At 48.1% G+C, this 18,990-nt stretch overlaps 1 protein-coding gene across 3 annotated transcripts in view; it reads left to right on the forward strand.

Annotated features, from left to right (window-relative positions):
- CD37 (CD37 molecule) overlaps positions 1-18,990 on the forward strand; it is a 28,046-nt gene extending 9,056 nt beyond the window's left edge. Inside the window, exons 1-9 of one of the 3 annotated variants that reach the window (XM_053360618.1) lie at positions 1,847-2,002; positions 4,697-4,771; positions 4,962-5,034; positions 5,845-5,969; positions 7,131-7,205; positions 8,927-9,031; positions 10,008-10,217; positions 12,295-12,378; positions 17,942-18,990. In XM_053360618.1, coding sequence (XP_053216593.1) covers positions 4,706-4,771; positions 4,962-5,034; positions 5,845-5,969; positions 7,131-7,205; positions 8,927-9,031; positions 10,008-10,217; positions 12,295-12,378; positions 17,942-18,019 — 816 coding nt within the window. In that variant the 5' untranslated portion in view covers positions 1,847-2,002; positions 4,697-4,705 and the 3' untranslated portion in view covers positions 18,020-18,990. Of the gene's footprint in view, positions 1-1,846; positions 2,003-4,279; positions 4,451-4,696; positions 4,772-4,961; positions 5,035-5,844; positions 5,970-7,130; positions 7,206-8,926; positions 9,032-10,007; positions 10,218-12,294; positions 12,379-17,941 lie in introns of those variants that run through there. The other 2 variants (XM_053360616.1, XM_053360617.1) reach the window with 2 other exon arrangements.

An 18,990-nucleotide genomic window follows, 5' to 3' on the forward strand; every position in this document is an offset into this window, starting at 1 on the left:
AACAGAGAAAAAGATGTGTGTTCCAACAGAGAGAAAGATGTGTGTGAATTATTCCACGTAGGCTGAATGAGCTCCAAACCACAGCTCATCTCTTAGGTGTTTAAATTTTGCATTTAAATTTTGAATTTTCTCTAACATCCCTTCTTTTGTACCATGCTCTGTGCTGCTGCTGCTGCTGGTGGTGGTCATTATCAGTACTATCAAAATGAATGGTGATTAGTACTATCAAAGTGAATGGAGGCTTACAGGTTAACAGCAATAAGGTGGTGGTGGTGGTGGTGGTGGTGGTGGTGGTGGTGGTGGTGATGATAATAATAATAATAATATATTATTATTTATACCCCGCCCATCTGGCTGAGTTTCCCCAGCCACTCTGGGTGGCTCACAATTGAGTGTTAAAAACAATACAGCATTAAATATTAAAAACTTCCCTAAACAGGGCTGCCTTCAGATGTCTTTTAAAAATAAGATAGCTGCTCATTTCCTTCACATCTGATGGGAGGGCATTCCACAGGGCAGGTGCCACTACCGAGGAGGCCCTCTGTCTTGTTCCCTGTAACCTCACTTCTTGCAATGAGGAAACCGCCAGAAGGCCCTCAGCACTGGATCTCAGTGTCCAGGCTGAACGATGGGGGTGGAGACGCTCCTTCAGGCATACTGGACCGAGGCCGTTTAGGGCTTTAAAGGTCAGCACCAACACTTTGAATTTTACTCGGAAACGTAACTGGGAGCCAATGCAGATCTCTCAGGACTAGTGTTATATGGTCTCGGCGGCCGCTCCCAGTCACCAGTCTCGCTGCCGCATTCTGGATTAATTGCAGTTTCCAGGTCACCTTCAAAGGTAGCCCCATGTAGAGCGCATTGCAGTAGTCTGGAGTAGTCTGCGGGATATAACTAGAGCATGCACCACTCTGGTGAGACAGTCTGCGGACTGTATAACAGTGCCCCCAGCTCCCAGCCCCTCTAGATGGTCCAGAAGGATGTTATGGTCAATGGTGTCATTGATGGAATCCCTATTTGTCTCAACACTCATGAAGGGTGGAAAAAGCCCCAAATCTCTCCTTAGAAAAAAAAGTGTGTGCCCATGCTTCAGATTCAGGTTTCCGTACCACAGCAGTGCCACAAAGCAAAGGTTTATTTACTTTGGTGTTGTGAGCTGATAGCTTGGTAGCTCCGCAGTGGATATGGAATGTCTCCATGTGAAAACTACGATCACGAGGAAGCGTCTTTAGGAAATGGAGGAAAGTTGCTGCAACGCAGCAGAGCACTGGGTCTTTATTCAGCGTGGACAGTGACTTGAGGAGCAATTAACTTGCTGGTAGATTTGGGTGCTCCCATGTGAAAACCAAGTAGAGCCCTCCCCCTGTACGATGGATCTGTCCCCCCAAAATGCTGGATCTATAATTTTCGCCATGCAATGCGCGGAAATTGGTTTGAGCTGTGACTCTAGTATTATTTCTCAATATAAATTAACGCGCGGAGATGCGAGGCATGGTGCCTTGAACCCCTGGTTTTGGATGTTTTTACTAGCATAATTGGGTTGGGGATTTTTGTGTGTGGCTTCCCTGCAAAAGCCGTACGTACGATCAGGACAACCCGCGCTCTGCTTGTGCCACTTTCAGCATGTGGAGGGCGCAGAGGATAAACGTCATGAAACCAAATACCCCTTGAGAAGCGGCACCACCTTAAAAAAAAAAAAAGGCAGCCCGCAACAAAAGAGGGAGGGGGAGGGTGGCTGGAAACTGGCGGCTGTGGGTGGAACGCTGGAATCTATTAATTGTTAATATACAAGCCCCGCCTCCTTTGCTCCCCAGGCAGCCAATCAGAAACGCGAGGCGCAAATGAGGGAGGTGGGCCCCTTTGGGTGGATGAGCGAAGTTTGGAAACTTTGGACCGTCAAAAGAAGGCGAATTATTAGGTGGTTGCGGGGAGCGGAGCGAGAGGTTGAGATAGCAGCAAAGCAGAAAGAAGAGGCAAAAGGCTGCCTGGGTGATACTGAAAGGTGAGCCATTCCTAGATCGGGTTTTAATGAACGCTGAGAAGTCCCAGGGCAGAACATTGTAGGGTTAAGAGGTCAGTAGGAGATGGAGGGGATAGGGAATAAAAGCGAATAAGGGCGTTTTTTAAGAAAACATCTGGGGTTGGGACTGTTGGCTCATAGCTCAGAGATCCAAACTCGGTTCTCGAATAACATGCTTGTTCGCAGAGCGTGGGGTTAATTTTTGAGTGAGTCATCTATGGGGCAAGTGATGTGGGTGGGCTTGGCTGGAGATGCAAGTGGGCTGCTTATGGGGCAGAAGTTGAGAGGGAATCTTGGGGTGTGATATGTTTTGAGGCCTCAGTGATGGGGGGGCGTTCTCAGTGTCACTGTGAGGCTGGGTGGGATGAAACCAGTTTAGAATAAAAAGCCTGTTTGGCAGAAGAAGAGAGAACTGTTCGTGTAAAAATGAGGCAGAGGTGGACAGTACATGTGGACAGTATGTGTGGACCCAAGGGACTTTGACAAAGAGGATCATGACTTGTTGATTTGTGGTTTAATATGTCATTTTGCTACTGACTGTATATTGAGGAAACCCGGCAAAAACGCCTGTCCTTGTCAAAACGCATGTCTGTCTGGTGTGTGCAAAGTATTTAAAAGTGCCCTTGTGCAAAACACCAATGGAGGTGAAGGGTGGTGTGCTCTTTAAGGTCCAAGAGGCCAGACACTGGTTGTGAACCTGCACATATGAGAGAGCTCCCTTGAACACGGAATCTGAAAAGCTCTTGTGCAACTCGAGACGTTCCCATGAGTGTAAATGTGTCATGGACAGCTTACATAAGTGATCCGGATTGCGCATACTTCTGTATGCATAGCAATGATGAGCGGAGCTTGAACCGTCTTGCTGAAACAGGGTGTGAATGAGCAGATGTGACAGAGGTCTGTGTTTTCACAAATGAAGGTGGCATATAGATGTGTGTGAACTGGCACTGCTGCAGATGTGAGTTATTAGCTCAGCCAATGGAAAGGCAGAGGAGTGAGTCTGTGGGTCTTGTACGCAAGAAGACAGAGATTTGTGAGAGAGTTTATAAGAATCAGTTGCCTAAGGAGCCCAGGAAGTGAGCCTGTCTCTTTCTGAGAATCTACGATGCACAGCACCTTCAGAAACGACCACTTCCTCTTCTGGTCTGCTCTGAGATGATATCATCTGTCCTGCTAGCAAGTCTCAGTTCTGAAGGATCTTTCTGAGAGTAGTGGGAACATGTGACGTACAGTGAGAATGCCTCTGGCCATGGGTAGAGTGTCTCAACATGAACAGATCCATGTTGGCCCTGATCAAAAGTTCATCTACTTCAACATCTTGCTTTATTACGGGGGCCGACAAGATGCCTTCAGGAAGACCACACACAGGGCATGAAGCCTTCCCTGGCTGCTGCTCCCTGACAACATGTATTCAGTAATATGGGTGGGACCCGCAGCAAAATGTTGTAGGCTAGAGTGCTACTGTTCAGAGTTCCAGCCAGCCAACCAGCCAGCCCTGACCTTTCCCAGGACACTCCATTCCAATTTCCCTTGCACCTGGTTTTCCAAGTCAGCATTCCATAACCACTGAGCATGTTCAGCCCTCAGTGGGCTGTTTTGTAGTGCCCCCTCAAACCACTTTTTTGGGGTACTTCTGTAAAACTTCGTGTAGATGTTGCTGCTTAGCTATATAAGGATCCACACTCGAAGAATGAGTTTGCTGCTGGTATATTCTAATCTATCTCTGTCTGTGGATCTGTATAGCTATCTTTAATGAGAACTTCTGCTTCTGAGAATGTAGCTTGAAACTTGCAAAGCAACTTAATTTGGAAAGTTAAATGGTGCCTGTCCTATACACTTGCCGCAGGGGTTGGTTGTCCCTCTGCATTCTCTATTTCTGCTGTCTACCTGCTTTTTTGATAAACCTAAGAACGGTTCCTCATATTGGACTCAGCTGCTGTGAGGCTGCGGTCATAGCTTCAGAGACAATGCAGGCCACTTAGAGACAGTGCAGGCTCAGTTCTTGCAGCCAGATGGAAACCGTGTGGTTTTGGAAAGGGTGTGTGCGTGCGCGCGCGCATCTGGTGGATAGGCGTTCCAACTGACCAGAAAATAAAAAAATATTGGGCCTTCCAATAGCAGCTTTTGATGTGCTGATAAAGCTTCCTACAATGTGGAAATAAAGATTATCCGTTCCTCAAACTGTTTTTAAAGGCATAGCAGGCTAAACAACTGGCAACCCAATGGAAGAATGGGTGGGACTGTTTTATCACATGGAGCCAGTTGTCAGCCGCAATGGGTGTTATCAGTGAGGCCTGGATCAGGCTTGGGGTGTGGAGGAGAGGCCTCCATCCTCTCTGCTTTCTCCTTCCTTTCCCCCACCTCAACCAGCAAGGCCTGGAATGGAACAGGCAACCCCAAGATGACAGCCAACGTTTCCTCAGCAACCGAGTGAGCTGCTGTTATGATTTCATCACTTAGGATTCTAAGTTACGGGAGAGGCCGCAACTTAGAGCTCCTTTTTCAAAAAAAGGAAAATTAAAGAACCCAAATGAAATAACCTTCCTTGAGGATTGATGTGGAGATAACAAACATGGGAGCATGAGGAGGCTGGGAGGGAAATGGGCCCTGCCAAAAACAATCCAAACTGGATTTGTATTTTGTCTCTCCCTTTGACACTCTTCTCCTTCCCCACAGGACGACACAATGTCCCGCAAAGGTTGCATCGCTGTCACAAAGTACTTCCTTTTCCTCTTCAATTTCTTCTTCTTTGTGAGTACCTTTTTTTGGGGTGGGGTGGGGGGGCAGGCCTGATGCCAGGCTAGATGGGCCCATCAGTGTGATTCCCATTTGCCCTTTGGGAAGCCCATTGATGGAGGGTGAGGAAAGATTTAAAGAAACTTGGAAGCAATATGTAGGAACATAGATTTATAACCTTTCCCCCACTCCTTGTTTCTTTCAGCTCCTCGGAGGACTTCTGTTTAGCTTTGGCTTATGGCTACTTTTTGACCGGGACAGTTTTGCGGCTGTTCTAGGTGAGTCTCGTCAGCGTGGATGTGGGTGGGGGGCTCTCAGTCCCGTTTCACATACTCGTCTTTCCCTTCTCCCTCCTGGGTTGCTAATATTCCTCCGTCCCAACTGACACTGCACCCCACCCACTGGCCCCACTGGGGAAATTCTAGGAGAACAAAAAACAGACCTTTCCTTACAGCTGTCTACCAGTGCTTTCCCCCACCTTGGCATCATATTGGTCCTGCTTTCTCCTGCATCTATGCATCTATGCTTTGGGTTTTGCAGGGAAAAGGCTGTGGGGTAGCTCATGGCAGCTCATGTGTAGCAGCATTTCAGTCCCTTAGAACATGCTCCCATAAGCACCTGTTGTTTCACCGAATCCTTATACCAGGGAAAATTTCCAGTCAGGTTGCTGGAGAGAAGTAGGCTTTTAACAAAATTAGGGGAAGGACTGTAGTTCAGTGGTGGAGAATTTGCCTTGTGTGCAGAAGGTCCCAGATTCAACCCCCTGGCATCTCCACGTAGGAGAGATTCTTTTCTGAAATCCTGGGCAGCCACTGCCAGTCATTGTAGACCACGGTTTCCCAAACTTGGGTCTCCAGCCACTTTAGGACTACAACTCCCATCAACCCTAGCTAGGAGGACCAGTCGGCAGGGATGATGGGAGCTGTAGTTCAAAAACAGCTGGAGACCCATGTTTGGGAAACCCTGGTGCAGACAATGGGCCAGTGGGCAGCTTTTCTTCCTAAAAATATTCTCTGCCATCTCTGGCCTCTTGAGTTTCCTGTCAAGACAAGCTGGACTGATGATTTACCTATTAACTCCCTCTCCAGGGTCGGCGTATTATGCCCTCAAGATCTGGTCCTATATTTTCTGTGGGGTTGGCATCCTCACCATGTGGATGGGATTCCTCGGATGCCTGGGTTCCCTCAAGGAAATCAAGTGTATGCTAGGATGTGTAAGTATGTGCAGAGAGAGAGGGGGGGAGAGTCAATAAAAGGAACTCAGGCATAAGGGGTTAAAAGCAAGGCCTGCTGGGAGTTGGCAGGCCTTCTCTGGAAGCAGGACCGGGTGGGTCAAGAAGGCACATGTGGTGGCAGTGGCAAAAGACAAATCCCACTCTTGGGAGTGACTGGAAGAGGGACTGAAAATAAAGCTGCCAGTAGCTTCACAATGTTATATAAATCTGTGGTGTGCTGCTGCATTTGGAATACTATATACAGTTCTGACCGCACCACCTCAAAAAAGAATACAGTGGTACCTCTGGTTAAGTACTTAATTTGTTCCGGAGGTCCGTACTTAACCTGAAACTGTTCTTAACCTGAAGCACCACTTTCGCTAATGGGGCCTCCTGCTGCTGCCGCACCGCCGGAGCACGATTTCTATTCTCATCCTGAAGCAAAGTTCTTAACCTGAAGCATTATTTCTGGGTTAGCGGAGTCTGTAACCTGAAGTGTATGTAACCTGAAGCTTATGTAACCTGAGGTACCACTGTAGTGTAGAGCTGGAAGAGGTGCAGAAAGAGGCAAGGGAAATTATTTGGGTGGGTGGCGCTGCTGGAGAAGGGGGAAGGGCTGCCTACCTGCCACCCCATAGCAGCAAAGAAAATGGGGCAAAGTCGTAGCCTTTATTGATCAGCATCTAAGATGGAGGATATCCCGAAAAGGGAAGGCTCGTGTTTTCTTCTGGATGCCAGCCAGTCACTACAGCAGGAAAGGGTCCTGCGCCTTGAATAGCGGCCCAACAAACAGCCAGGCAGCAGACACAGCATGCTGGGAACCCTGAAGCCCCACGGACTGTGCGAGGGGGCAGGACCCTGCCTAGAAGTAACAGGTTGTCCACCTCATGGAGAAACATCCAGGGGCTGGGCCTCCTTCGTGGGGTGTGGGGTAGATTCTGTACCTGTAGAAAGCAAACACAGAGTAAAAAGCAGCAGTCAGGAAGGAATCCCTGTAGCTGCAGGCATAGAAAGGGTGTGTGGGGAGGTGAGAGGAACCACCATCTCAGCCAGCATCCAGCCTTCTCCTCCCGTGAGAGGGAGACTTGCAGTAGCTCACCTGGCTGGGATGGAACGTTGACGGAGTCTCATCAACCTCTCTTGTTCCCTGTGCCCCGCCAGTACTTCGCCTTCCTGCTCCTTCTCTTCCTGGCCCAGATCATCATTGGAATCTTGGTATATTCGCAGAGCAAAACGGTGAGTGGCACTTGGATAAAATGTGAAACCTGCGTGTCTCATGGGAGGGTCAGCGAGGGGCTGCCTTGGGATTTTCCCCACCGCGGTCCAAATAAAAACATCAGATTATCTATCTTTCCGTTTCTCTCTCTCGCCACGCTTTCATCGCCAGGCTAGATACACGTAATACGTTTAAGGCACACAGGCCAAACCCAAGAATTATGACAACTGTAGCTTACCCTTCCCAGAGCTATGAAACCCAGTGCCCCGAGCAAACTACATATATCTCCCAGGATTCTTTGGGGGGCAGAGGGGGGGAAGCAAATGTGTGCTGTAAATGTGTGGTGTGTATGGGGCCTCCCGTCTGGTCTACACACACAGTGGAACGAGGTGATAAAGTGCAGAGGTGACAGAAGCAACCATACTGTCTCAACTTGCTGGGGGGGGGGCAGCACTTTGTGCGTAATAGTTTCCCCGAAAGTAGATGACTTAGCACATTGGGGAGAATGGGTTCTAGCTCCACTCACTTCCTGTGTGCTGGTTTTTCCACTCACAGAGAGAGTTTGTTTGACACAGGGGAAAACGTTTCAAAGATTCCCCCGCCAGTGTCTGAAGTGGAAAGTGTCATTCTACCCCCTTACAAATCCGCCGCCTCGTTCTTGTTGCGTGTGCTGTCGACGGAGCCTCAGTTTCCTTGCCTGAGCAGAGGAAAGAACAAGCGGGGCACGCGAGAGAGGGCTGCTCATGCCCTTTGATCTCCCGTTCCCTCTCCGAGTGCTTGTGACTCACATGCAGGGGAGAGCAGGGTGAAAGCTGGGGTGAAGGAGGCCCACGCCTCCCTCCTGCCGTGGGTGCGCTTTTGATCTCTTCTCTCTTTTGGCTGGGTGGTGAACTCTTGCTTTTCCCCACCCTTGAGCCTCAGGCTCTGGCTCCATTGTAGATTCTTAAACCCTCTCTTCTACGCTTTCAGGCAGGCTTTAGGTTTTTAAAAAAGCATTTCTAGGCCATTTATTTGGCAGAGTTTTCTCTAAATTAAATTATCCTGGAGGGAGGAGGAATGGCTGTGTGATTGACGCAAGGGCCAGCTATTAAGCTCTGTGCAACCAGCCAGCTCCTATACAGTGGTACCTCGGGTTAAGAACTTAATTCGTTCCAGAGGTCCGTTCTTAACCTGAAACTGTTCTTAACCTGAGGTACCACTTTAGCTAATGGGGTCTCCCACTGCCGCCACACCGGGGCCGCAAAATTTCTGTTCTCATTCTGAAGCAAAGTTCTTAACTCAAGGTACTATTTCTGGGTTAGCGGAGTCTATAACCTGAAGCGTCTGTAACCTGAAGCGTTTGTAACCTGAAGCATCTGTAACCTGAGGTACCACTGTAGTAAACAGGAAAACCCAATGCTCTCACATGTACTTCTGTTTAGGAGTTTGTTGGGCAAGTGTAGATTCAGAGAAGGCGTGCCACTCAAGAAGAGTACATCACCTCTGTTTGGTTTTGAAGAACCCAGGGGGAACCGGGCACCACAATTTACAACCTTGTTTACAGGGGCTTCATTTCCCTGCTGCCTGTATCTGGGCAGCTGGTAAGGAAACAGCCAGCATTCCTTTGGGGGGGCGGGTCATGCCAATCCAAGAAGACACTATAAGAAATTTGCTATAGGGCACTCAGAGAATAGGAGCACCCTAATGCCTGTTGCTGCTGTCGGAGAGCTGACTTTTTAACTTTACTTTCATTCCCATGCAGCTCAACACAAAGGTTGGTGACTATGTCACAGAAATAATTGAGCACTATGGGACATATAATCCGTCCACGGATGAGGAGGAGAGCTGGGATTATGTGCAGATGGAGGTAAGATACTTTCCTCAAGAAGAAATGCCCACCCAAGTTTTCTCTGCCTTTTTGATTCCTCCTGCCATGTTCATGGATGGCTTTTTTTGGTTATTTACCATATTTGTCTATCTATAAGACGCCCGACGCCCCCATGTATAAGCTGCCCCCTATCTTTGGGGACTCAGATTTAAGAAAATGGGGGAGATATATCCATGTATAAGACGTCCCCCTAATTTTTGACATTATTTTTTAGGGGGGGGAACCTAGTCTTATACACGGAAAAATACGGTAATTAATTTAGCAAAATTAATGTACTGCTCAGTTGTGTAAAAAAAAAAAAGCACCCAAAGCAATTTACTAAAAGAATAAAACGAGATTATCAGAGTTAAAAACTATTTGAAACATTACAAAAATGATTAAAAATCAACAAAGCAATAGGCTAAAAACCAGATTGAAACTCATGCCATGCCTAATGCGGAACGGTTGAAGGAGCTGGGTATGTTTAGCCTGGAAAAGAGGAGATAGGATAGCCAGCTTCAAATATCTCAAGGGCTGTCACATGGAAGATGAAGCAAGCTTGTTTTCTCATGCTCTGGAGGGTAGGACTCGAACAAATGGCTTCAAGTTACAAGAAAGGAGATTCTAAGATTTAGGATGAACTTTCTGACTGTTAAGAGCTGTTTGACAGGGGAACGGTCTCCCCCGGGAGGTTGTGGACTTTCCCTCCTTGGAGGTTTTTAAGCAGAGGTTGGATGGCTAATAGGTGCTTTAGCTGAGTTTCCTGCATTGCAGGAGGTTGGACTAGATGGCCCTTGGGATAGGCTGGCGCGCTGCAGGCCCCGTTGTGAGTGCTGCCCACCATTTTGTCACCCGCTCAGTGGTGACACCCGGGGCAGACCGCCCTCATCGCCCCCCTTCCTCTGCCCCTGGGGTAGCTTTCCCTCCCAGCCCCCAGGTCTTCTTCTCATGGTCTCTCTCTTTTGCCTCCCTGCAGCTCCAGTGTTGCGGATGGATCCTCTCCAATGACTGGATGGAGAACAGCATAATAAAGAACTCCTCTTACCACCTCTATCCCTGCTCCTGCCGCGGCAACGTCTCTCAGCCTGGCCAGCCAGGGAACAGCACCACCGCTGCCCCCACCACCAGGCCGAAGATTGCAGGCTTCTGTAACTCTTACGGGCAACCGTGGTCCGTCTATGAGATGGTGAGTCGCTGAAGGCAGGGGAGAGGAAGCTTGCAACACTTATCTGGTCAGAATCCAACCCTTGTGGTGCTCTGAGCTTGGCTTGCATGGCTTGGAGAAAGTGGATAGAAAGAGGCTTTTTCTTCCAACTCTGTTAGCTCTAGAACTCCCAAGTCACCCAATGAAATGGATCGGCAGCAATCCTGGAAGACCTTTAATCTTAATAATTAAAGGTAAAGGGACCCCTGACCATTAGGTCCAGTTGCGGACGACTCTGGGGTTGCGGTGCTCATCTCGCTTTACTAGCCGAGGGAGCCAGCATACAGCTTCCGGGTCATAGACTCATAGACTCATAAAGTTGGAAGAGACCACAAGGGCCATCAAGTCCAACCCCCTGCCAAGCAGGAAACACCATCAGAGCACTCCTGACATATGGTTGTCAAGCCTCTGCTTAAAGACCTCCAAAGAAGGAGACTCCACCACACTCCTTGGCAGCAAATTCCACTGTCGAACAGCTCTTACTGTCAGGAAGTTCTTCCTAATGTTTAGGTGGAATCTTCTTTCTTGTAGTTTGGATCCATTGCTCCGTGTCCGCTTCTCTGGAGCAGCAGAAAACAACCTTTCTCCCTCCTCTATGTGACATCCTTTTATATATTTGAACATGGCTATCATATCACCCCTTAACCTCCTCTTCTCCAGGCTAAACATGCCCAGCTCCCTTAGCCGTTCCTCATAAGGCATCGTTTCCAGGCCTTGGACCATTTTGGTTGCCCTCCTCATGTGGCCAGCATGACTAAGCGGCTTCTGGCGAACCAGAGCAGTGCATGGAAACGCCATTTACTTTCCCACCGGAGCGGTACCTATTTACCTACCTGCACTTTGACATGCTTTCGAACTGCTAGGTTGGCAGGAGCAGGGACCGAGCAACGGGAGCTCACCCCGTCGCGGGGATTCGAACCACTAACCTTCTGATCGGCAAGCCCTAGGCTCAGTGGTTTAGACCACAGCGCCTCTCGCAGCCCCTATCTTAATAATTAGGATTCTGCTATTTGAGGGTTTGGCAAATCGCCTTCCTTGGAAAGGTATCTCATAAACTGAAAGGACCGAAAGGGCAGAGCTTGAAGGACATATAGAAATAGATGGCATGATTTTATTTCTTATATAAATATTGAGGCACATGGTCAAAATGATATGTGCAAAATGTCTGGCTCAGTTAAGGCTATATAGAGCCTTTGTTCACAATAATGATGGAACTTGGAGGCTGAGAGTACTTTTATAAATCTTTATTAAGGGAACCTTGGCGTGAGTTAGCATGTTATTATTATCTCTTTGGAGCTGTGTTGTTATCTTTTCGTACTTTTGTCCTTCCAGGCTGCGATGCTTTATGGTTTAAATTTTTGATTCTTTGTTTTCGGTTCTGTCTGCACATTAGTTGTTAAAAAATCTATGTAAAAATGTGTGCTGGGAGGGGGGAATTGGCAGTCCATTCAGGAACAGACTAAAGGAAACACTTTCCCGCACACTGTGTAGTTAATTTATGGGATGCACTCCCATGCAATGTGGGGTAACTGTGGTGCAGTTTTGACCGTACTAGACTGAACGTAATGGTCTTACCAGGCAGTGATGGGGTGGGGGAAGGGGCCTGCTTTTTTGATTGCAACCTTTTCACTTCACTTACTTCAAAATGCAGTAAGACAGCTCTGCTGCGGGGGCCGGTGATCCTCTGTTTCAATCTCCTGGGAGTGGGGGCTGGACATGTGCCCCCCCCAGTCCTTCCTTGTTGGCAACCACTACTGGGAATGGCCACCGGTTTGGATGGCTTTAAATGGGTAATTAAGCAAGTTAATGGGGAATAGGACTTGGAGTGGCGATTGGCCGTTGTAGCCAAATGGAACCTCCATGTTCAGAAGCAGTGCATAGCTGAATACAGAATTTGTGGTGGGCTATTGCCTTGCTGCCGTGCTCCCGGACTTCCTGGATGCATTTGATTGCCGTGTGGGATGCAGAATGGTGGGCTTGACAGCTCTTATCATCTCAGAACACGCATGCATGCAAGCAAGCAGCCTTTTTTAACAAATACGCCTTTGTCCAATTGCAGGGCTGCATGGACGGCGTCCAGACCTGGCTCACAAATAACATCATCACCATTGTGGGGATCAGCCTTGGGATTGCGCTCATGGAGGTAAGAGGTCTGGGCGAGCTGCTGCAGGTCGGTGTGGCTGCGGTTCTCTGCAGCTCTGCAAGGAGTAGAACTGCTGGCATTGCCAATAGTAGCGGAGGTTGCGGTGGAGCTCCGCCGCTTCCCTGGCCTCCCGGCAGCTGAGTCGCTGCTGCTTACCAGGAAGGAGAGGGCGAGGCAGCAGCAAGGAGACTGGCACAGTGCAAACGCACTGCAGCAGCCAGTCTGGTGGTCCTGCTGGTGTGTTTGCACCACCCCTCTGCTGCCTTGCCCCTCTCCTGCCCAGTAAGCAGCAGCGACTCCACTGCTGGGAGGTCAGGTGAGCGCTGCCACGCTGCCATGCCACCCGCTACTTATTTATGCGATCGGCCCCCCGGGAAGCTGCTGGAGCTATTTATCTTTCATTTGCCCCACCTTGCAATAAGAGGTGCTCACTTCCCAGAAAAACAGAGGCTCTAGGCCTTCAGTTCTACAGCCCTCTATTAACTCAGAATATAAGTGGTCGAGCAAGTGGGGGGGGGTTCTGTGGATGCAGTTCCTACGGAGACCTGAGGGTATTTCTGTTGCTGAGCCAAAAGGGGAAGCATACCAGTGTTTCCACCTTGGTGCTCTGTGGAGCAAAACCACAAGTGGTGCCTGTAAGTGCTGCTCCAGTCTGGACCACTAATTGCTGTTGACTGTGGAATTATGCTATGTGGGTGAGAGATGGTCTGCCCTTTCCCCTCCTCAGCCTAAAACCTTTCTTATAGTTCCTGCAGCTGCTGTGCATGATCCTGATCAGCGCACTAGAGCACAGGGACTTGCATAGTGGTGGCTCCCATGAGATCCTCTACTTCCCCAGCAGGTGGCAGATGGGAGTGTATTTGTATGCATGCACTGATGTGGGTTTGCTCAAGGGCCTGCCTTGGTATATTAGCTGTGTACATTTGTGTTTGTCAGTGCTGGGAGGAATTGTGTGTTGTTGCTGCTGTTTGCTTATTTCCCCTCTGGCTGAAATCCGATTTGTGTGGGCTTTTATTTGTATGGCCTGTGCATGATTTTGGTCTTGTGTGTGTGCTGGCCATTAAAACTGCTAGCATATTGAAGTCATTGTGAATTCCTTGGTGGATTCTTGGCCTGTGCTTCCCCTGAATTCTCAGATTATGGGTTTTTTTTGTGTGTGTTTCTGGGGAGAAGGGGTTCTTCCTGACTGGCTTCCTAGGTTGGGGAGGCAGAATTTGGGGTGTGCTATGGAGAACTCATTTTGGAGGACTGCACTTGGCTCTGCTGTTTCTATAGATTTTTAGGGAAAGCAAACTGCAGCTTCTAGTGCAGCTGCTAAGTCAACTATTTGGTCTGAAAAACACTGAACATGTGGCACACAGCCAAGGCTTCAGTGTTAAGTGAGAGGACATGGTGTTACCTCTTTGGGATTTGGGAGTCTGAGCTTGCCTGGTTGATCTATCAAGCGAGTGTGTTACTAGGTAATTTGCATAAAACTTCAATATGCAGATTGTATAGATGTCTCTGGGAAATTAAGATGGTGGGTGTCTGGGGCCTCCCTGTAACTGTGTGTTGATGTGCCCTAGTTGCCCTATAAGCATTAACAAACAAACAAAACTAAACCAGGTGGGGTGCCGATGGAAGAGCACTTGATCTAGGGCCTCCCACAAAACAACAGGGGCTTGGACTACCTGAGCCGCCCTCTAACAACATCGCTACCAACAGGGGAACCAGAGTTGCCCTTGAATCTGGAAGACCTGTGCAGCATTGCTTCATGGCATGCATCCAAGATCCAGTGTGGTGTAGTGGTTAGTGTGTCAGACTACGACCTGGGAGACCAGGGTTCAAATCCCCATTCAGCCATGAAGCTCACTGGGTGACCTCAGACCAGTCACTGACTCTTAGCCCACCTCACAGGGTGGTTGGGAGGATAAAATGGGGAGCCAAAGAGCCATGTGCACAACCTTGGGCTCCTTGAAGGAAAGGTGGGATATAAGAGGGAGGGAGGGAGTAAATGGGGTGTTTAGCTCCTTCTACTCTCGCCTCCGCCATCCTTCTGTCTCTCATCACTGCCACCTCCAGCGGCTTGGCAGACTCCTGTCTCAGCTGTTTGGGCCTTTATATAGTGCGCTGTGTGATCAACACCTGCCCAGTAAGGGCATGTGGACTGCCCTGCTGGCACCGGCAAGTGGGGTGCTGAGGCCAGCTGTGGCCTGCTTGCATGTTTTGTGTGTTGGCTGCTGCAGTTATGTGGAAAAGCAGGTTGCTTTGTGGATCTCAAGACCCATGCACCTCCCTGCCATGTGTCCAGGCATGCCTGTGAATGCAGTGTTTTGTTTGGCTACACAAAGCAACACACACACCAGGAATTGCATGTTTTCCTTGTGCTCCCTCCCCAAGTGCACTCTCCCAAACCTCCTCTGCCTCTCTGTTTATTTTTTTGCTTATTTTAAACCCTTTTGCTGTTGCCTGCACAGGGACATCTACTTCGAGTATTGGCAAGGTAATTACTCCAGGTGAAGTGGGAAGGCTGAGCTTTGCCTTTGCCTGGTAGGGATTTAGCTGCTGCAAATCTGTGTGTATCAGCGCCTCCTTTCCCCCTTTTCCTCCTCGCAGTCAATTGCCACGTGCCTGCCCTCTAGGCTGCTTCGCAAGGGGAGCCTTGATGCCCCCTCAGAGCAAGAAGAGGAAGTGTTTAGAGTGCCCAAGCCTCTACCCTCCATAAAAGAAAGAGAGAAGGGGAAAGAGAACGAGAAAGTGGTGGAGGGACTAGAAAGAAAATTTCAAAATATAGCTAAAATGCAACAGGAGGGAGTTCAGAGTGGTTATTTCTAGGGAGGGAGGAATTATTACTGATAACCCACCCTGCTCCCTCCAAGATGCACACACCCTTCTGATCTCATCAGCATCTCCTTCCATTCCGAAGCCAGTATATTTAAACACAGCAGCTCTTTGAAATGCCAAGGCAAGAGCAAGTCAAAAACACACACCAAATATCACAAAGCTCCAAATAAAATAAAAAAGCAAAACAAAAGAATAAAACAATATAGAATAATGCATTCACCTGCTTTGCATGCAGATGGTCTCAAGGTAGGACTAAGAGATCCCGGCCTTTAAATCCTGGGGACCCACTGCTGGTGTGTGGAAAATGCTGAGACAAGGGTCTGAGTGTACAGTGCAAGGCAGCTGCCCTGCGTTCCTGGAGTGCTCTCTCTGCTTCCCTGCTTGAACCACTGAATAATTGCCTGCCTGCCTATTCATATCTGGAACGAATGGCAAGTAGGGCTTTACAGGTCGAAGTGCACAGATTGAAATGAAGGCGGAACCCAGCATGCTTCCGCTTCATAAACCGAATCTGAATGTTTTGAATAGACTTGGTCTGAAGCGGAACAATGTCTATTGTCACTAGCACAAGACCAGCATTGCCTTCCAGAGTAGAAGAAAAGCAGGGTGTTTTTTTCATGATGGTAACAAAATAATTAGCACTTGTGTAGTGCTTCTGAATGTTCAGAGTGCTCTGTATGCATTGTCTTGTGATCCTTACGACGTCAGGCGTTGCATGTTTCCATGCTGGTCTGTGGCCCACTCCAGATGCTGTATGTCCTTTTGAGTGCTGTAGATGTGTGTGCATGGGTGCCTCGGCTACTAGACCACCTGGAAATGTGGTGGCCAGGGACTGCATCCTTCTACCTAAGGAACAGCGCTTTAACTGCAAGAATGAGACGGTTCTGGCAAGCCCCGCATTGTGTTGGCCTTGGGATTGCCATGGGTGTGGAGCGCACGTGGCGTGTGTGTGCATGCATGCTCCTACAGATAAACTGCGGGTTGCTGGGCCTCAGGTGCTCATCCTGAAACTCCTACCTCAGCCTGTGCTGAGATGGGCCTGAGTTGTGGTGCAAGTTCTGTCAGGGGAAACAGACTGAGCAACTGTGTAGAGGCTGTTTTGCCAGGAGATGCGAGCTCATGTTCAGCCACTTCCACGAATAACGCACTGAGTGAGGCACTTCCTCTCCACGTGCAAAATGGGTGTTATGATTGTCTGCCTCCTCCTTGGGGTTGCTGGAAGGATAAATGAAAGTGTATCTTTAAAAGGAAGAACCCTCCCTCTGCTGGATAATCTGTAGACAGTGTTAAAAACTTTTAGATATACAGTGGTACCTCAGGTTACATACGCTTCAGGTTACATACGCTTCAGGTTACACATTCTGCTAACCTTGAAATAGTGCTTCAGGTTAAGAACTTTGCTTCAGGATAAGAACAGAAATTGGGCTCTGGCGGCGCGGCGGCAGCAGCAGGAGGCCCCATTAGCTAAAGTGGTGCTTCAGGTTAAGAACAGTTTCAGGTTAAGTACGGACCTCCGGAACGAATTAAGTACTTAACCCAAGGTACCACTGTCAATCGCCAAATAGCACCTTAAACTTGGGTTACGGTTGCCACAACGGAATGTTTGGGCGACTTTCCTCCCCACCCCCCACCCGTGGGATTTATTAATATTATTAATTTCATTTCTATACTGCTTTATATTTTAAATAAAAAATCTCAAAGCGGTTTGCAACACATTAAAGCATCAAATAAAACAACCCATAATAAAAAAAAAATCAGGCATTAAGGAAAATATTTCAGATCCTTCTCTTAAATGACATTTTGCTTTCCCCATATTTATTTACCTACTTAATTCATAGAGGTGGCCTGTAGCAGAAATCTAGGAAGCCAGTGTGGTGCCATGGTTAAAGTATCAGACCTGAGAGATCAAGGTTCAAATCCCCACTCAGTCATGACCTTGGGCCAGTCGCAGCCTCTTAACCTTCCTCACAGGGTCATTGTAGGGATTAACTGAGATGGGGGGTGAACCATGAACTCTTTGGAGAAAAAGGTGGGATATAAATGCAATAAACAAGCTTTTCTGCTGACCTGTTTTGCTTTACCTAGGTCGAGCTAGGATTAGAATACGTCAGAATTTTTGGGGTTCTACCCTTGTTTGAATTTTGGTCATTTAAAATTCTATTTCCTTCTGAGGAGACTGAATAGTTCAGTGAAACGGGGTTTGCAGCCGGCATCCCGTTAAGGCTTTGTTCTATTTTAGGTTTTTCTAATTTTTTTCCCTTAAGCTTTTTGATTTTTATTATTTAGTTGATTTCCACAAGATGATATTTCTAGTCAGTTACTTCTCGTTTCAGGGATTTTCACGGTATTTCATTTGTTTTGTGCGACCTGTTTAAGAAAGCTGGCGGGGCCAGCCAGATGGAGATGTCAGTCGCGAACCTGGCATCATCAGGTCTCCATGTGGTGGCAATTGGACCCGCACTAGGTGGCACCTGGGGGATTTCAAACACTGTAGATAGTTTAAATTCTCCTCCCTCCTTATCCAGCTAGATGGGGGCAGGGGGGGAGAGATAATGGCCTTCTGCTTTCTTCCGTAAACCTGTTTTTAATAAGCCCAGGCAACTCCAGAATGCGAAGGCTGCCCTGGTGTTTCCTGTGAGGTCCACCCTCTGGGTGATCAATGTCCCACGACTTGCTGCCAGTGGTTGTATCAGAGCAGCAACGTGAGCCCTCTTTTAACTGGATCTCTCTCTTCCCACAGCTCTGCCTCATGACGCTATCGATGTTTCTGTGTAGGACCATCGGACCCAACTATGACAAGCTGACTCGCTATTCCTAGGAGTCGAATCGCCCCTTCTCAGAGTTCCAGATTTTATAGGGGGCGGCAATGGAATCCATCCCTTTAAATTCAAAACTTTCCACTTCAGGGCTGCAAGGTGCCTATGGAGATTCTCTACCTAACCTTTCCTTGCACAGAGCTAGGATTGGTTCTACCATAACCCTGAGGAAAGAAATTAAACTCTCAGGAGTTGCAGCTGTCAGGAGAATCCATTACAATACCCTGCAGAACTCTTCATACAGCAAAACAGATGATTTAGCCCTTAAATCTCCCCAAACCATAAGCTTATCCATTCTGAAATTTGATGTAATAATGCCAAAAGATTTAGTCCCGACATTTTTCTGATTATTTTGGCTCTTGAGGGTTCATTTCGTGACATCCAAGGCTAGACCTTGCTTCAGCACTGTTTGGCAGAATAGAGAGTTCACTGCCAGACTCGAGTGGATTACAAAACATAACTTGGAAAGCAAATGTGTGTTTTTAAAGGTGGTTTTTTTACTACTAATAATAACAACCATAACAATTCTATTGACTATTCCGTAAAATTCCTTAATAAGCTCGTTTCGGAATTAATCCTGCCTTCCGTAGTACGAAAACAAAGCTGATGTTAAAATGTTTAAATTTTATTTAGCAGCGAAAGAAAGAAAAGTACTGAGAACTTGGACGAGCCATGTTTTCGAGCGATGGTGCTCAGGTGCAACATTTTAAATTGGGGATGGAAAACCTGTGGCCCTCCTGATATTGCTAGACTAAAACTCTCATAATCTCTGGCCCTCCTAGCTGGGGCTGATGGGACTTGTACTCCAAAAGGGAGTGCCTGTGAAATTCTTTTAACCCACTCAGTTTACACCTTGTACTGTAATGTCTAACCCAGGGATGAGCATCCTCTGGCCCTCCCAGCTGCTGGACTCCCAACTCCCATCATCCCCAGCCATCACAGGCATGATGGAAGTTACAGCCCAGCAACATGA

This window comes from Podarcis raffonei, chromosome 13, assembly GCF_027172205.1.
Source record: "Podarcis raffonei isolate rPodRaf1 chromosome 13, rPodRaf1.pri, whole genome shotgun sequence".
In the NCBI taxonomy this organism is placed as follows: domain Eukaryota; kingdom Metazoa; phylum Chordata; class Lepidosauria; order Squamata; family Lacertidae; genus Podarcis; species Podarcis raffonei.